The 2,530-nt window shown below is 41.5% G+C and overlaps 1 protein-coding gene across 1 annotated transcript in view; it reads left to right on the top strand.

Moving 5' to 3' along the window:
* Positions 1-2,530, top strand: part of PSMD5 (proteasome 26S subunit, non-ATPase 5) — a 25,833-nt gene that overhangs the window by 19,089 nt on the left and 4,214 nt on the right. Inside the window, exon 7 of the mRNA XM_003785255.3 lies at positions 680-871. Coding sequence (XP_003785303.1) covers positions 680-871 — 192 coding nt within the window. The remainder of the gene's footprint in view (positions 1-679; positions 872-2,530) is intronic.

Genomic DNA, 2,530 nt, shown 5'->3' with positions numbered 1-2,530 from the left:
CTGGGACCACAGGCGCCCGCCACAACGCCTGGCCATTTTTTGGTTGCAGCCATCATTGTTGTTTGGCGGGCCCGGACTGGGGATTTGAACCCGCCACCTTAGGTGTATGTGGCTGGCACCTTAGCCGCTTGAGCCACAGGCGCCGAGCCAGAATATTTTTCTTTTGAGGGTCACATGAAAAATAACAACATGAATAATACTAGTTAACGACATTTGTAGTATTTTTAAGATTCATCAAACCTCTGAGTTGGAATCATTAACGTAGGAACTACTCCCAGATAAGCTTGATTCATCTTCCATACTTCCAGAAATTGAAGATTTGTTCCTCCCTTAGTTAGCCTAACTTACTTTATTGATGAACATATCTGTTTAAAAATCTCTTCTTAATAATGACTCTAAACTTGCCTTTTTATAATCTGTATCCACTGGTCCTTGTTCTTCCTGTGTTCTTTCTCTGGCATATGACAGTACTTCAGTATTTGGACCCAGCTCCGTAGACACCCTGGGTTTCTCATCTTTCAGGACCATACATCACACGTCTCCTCCATTTCTAGGCAACATGCTGTTCTGATCTTTTCCCTCCTGGTCTGCAATTTATTTCTGTCCTGTGAAGACATAGGGCCCACAATTTGTGCTGTCTTGCTCTTCTATTAAAATATATTTTTGTAAATGTCTTTAGGTTTTGTGAAGTTTTTTGGGAACCTGGCTGTCATGGATAGTCCTCAACAGACTTGTGAGCGTTATCCTGTCTTTGTGGAAAAAGTCTTTGAAATGGCAGAAAGTCAGGACCCCACCATGATTGGTGTAGCAGTAGACACAGTTGGAATCCTAGGATCCAATGTTGAAGGAAAACAGGTTTTACAGAAAACAGGTCAGTATGACTTGTCTTGGCTTTAATTTAGGGGTATCTTAATTCTTGACAAGGTTTCAATATTTAAGTTCATTTCCTGTGGGTTACTTCTATTGTAGGAACTATTTCATGGGTGGCCGTCTTCTTAATCATGATCTTGGACTCATCTCTAAAAGTCTAATAATTACTACTGGAAACCTTTTTCTGTTTATTTTTCACTGTTTAGGGTTCTACCAACCAATTTGGACAAATACTGTTTCCCCTTTATGTTTTCCTTAAATAGTACCTTTGGGATAGGCATCAGAAAGACGTGGATTCTTTCCCATCCCCCTCAAAAGAAAACCTACAGACTCACACACAAATTTATTTAATTCTTGGGGTATCACCACAACTCTTAAATGGTTGATGCAAAACTCCTGAAGAAGATAGGAACCCTCCACCCCTTGTTCCCAACCTCCTACGTCAAGACCATTTCTTTTTGTTTTTGTTTTTGAGACAGAGTCTCACTATGTCACCCTCGGTGGAGTGCTGTGGCATTCCAACTCACAGCAACCTCAAACTCTTGGACTTAAGCAATTCTCTTGCCTCAGCCTCCCAAGTAGCTGGGACTACAGGTGCCCGCCACAATGCCTGGCTATTTTTTGGTTGCAGTTGTCACTGTTGTTTAGCAGGCCTGGGCTGGGCTGGAACCCGCCAGCCTCAGTGTACGTGGCCAGCGCCCTACTCACTGAGCTATGGGTGCCAAGCCTCAAGACCATTTCTTGATGGTGATTCATGCCAAACACTTGAAACACTGCTATATTTTGGATGGATCAAACCTACTTAATCTGTAATCCTAAAGTAGAGAGAAGCAATTGGGGGACTTCAATATAGAAAGTGGGGGCAGGAGACCAAGCAAGGGATTATGAATGTATATCCTAGTCACCCAGGAACTTTTATACAGGTGCAGGAAACTTATGTCAAAGTGGCCACAAGATTGTTTAATAGGAGACGGACGAATGTAACTCCATGTTTACTGCTAGAAACCAAAGCTTTGTGTGAAATCTTGAATTTATGGGGAGGAAGGATTGGAAAGCCTATACTTGTGTGTTCTTTTCCTGCTCCCTTCCCCTCATTCCTGAATTGCAGGGGACTGAGCCCCCTTGGGCTTTGGTGACCCCATCCTGGGGTGTGTTTATTTGATGGTTGATTTTGCTGTACTGGGTACTTCTTTTCCCATTTTCTAATCATTTTGTAGCACACATGCTGACTCTTCCCCTCCCTTCTACTTTCCCTGGGAAAATACAATGAATAAATAAAGACTTATTGGTACTGAAAGGAAAAAAAAAAAAAAAGACTTGGATTCACATCCCAGTTGTAACACTCTTAGGTTTTTTGTTTAGACGGTTGGTTAGTTGGCTGGGTTTTTGGTTTTGTTTTTTTTTTTCCTGGAGATAAGAGTCTTGCTATGTTACCCAGGCTAACCTTGAACTCCTGAGCTTAAGCAGTCCTGCTATACCCTCCTGAGTAGCTGCAACTACAGGCATACACCATCATGGCTGCCCCTGACTTAGTGTTTTGAACTTCATTTACTCACTTCACTTTTTCTAGGCCTTGTTTCTGTCATTTATAAAAAGGGCATAATAACTATTTCTCAGGGTAAATATTTAATGAAAGTTTTTGTATTTGTTTTTTTTTTTT

The sequence above is a fragment of the Otolemur garnettii genome, unplaced genomic scaffold (assembly GCF_000181295.1).
Source record: "Otolemur garnettii isolate 467f Iridium unplaced genomic scaffold, OtoGar3 scaffold00014, whole genome shotgun sequence".
In the NCBI taxonomy this organism is placed as follows: Eukaryota; Metazoa; Chordata; class Mammalia; order Primates; family Galagidae; genus Otolemur; species Otolemur garnettii.
Note: the sequence above shows the minus strand (reverse complement) of the source record. Positions and strands in the feature narration are given on the sequence as shown.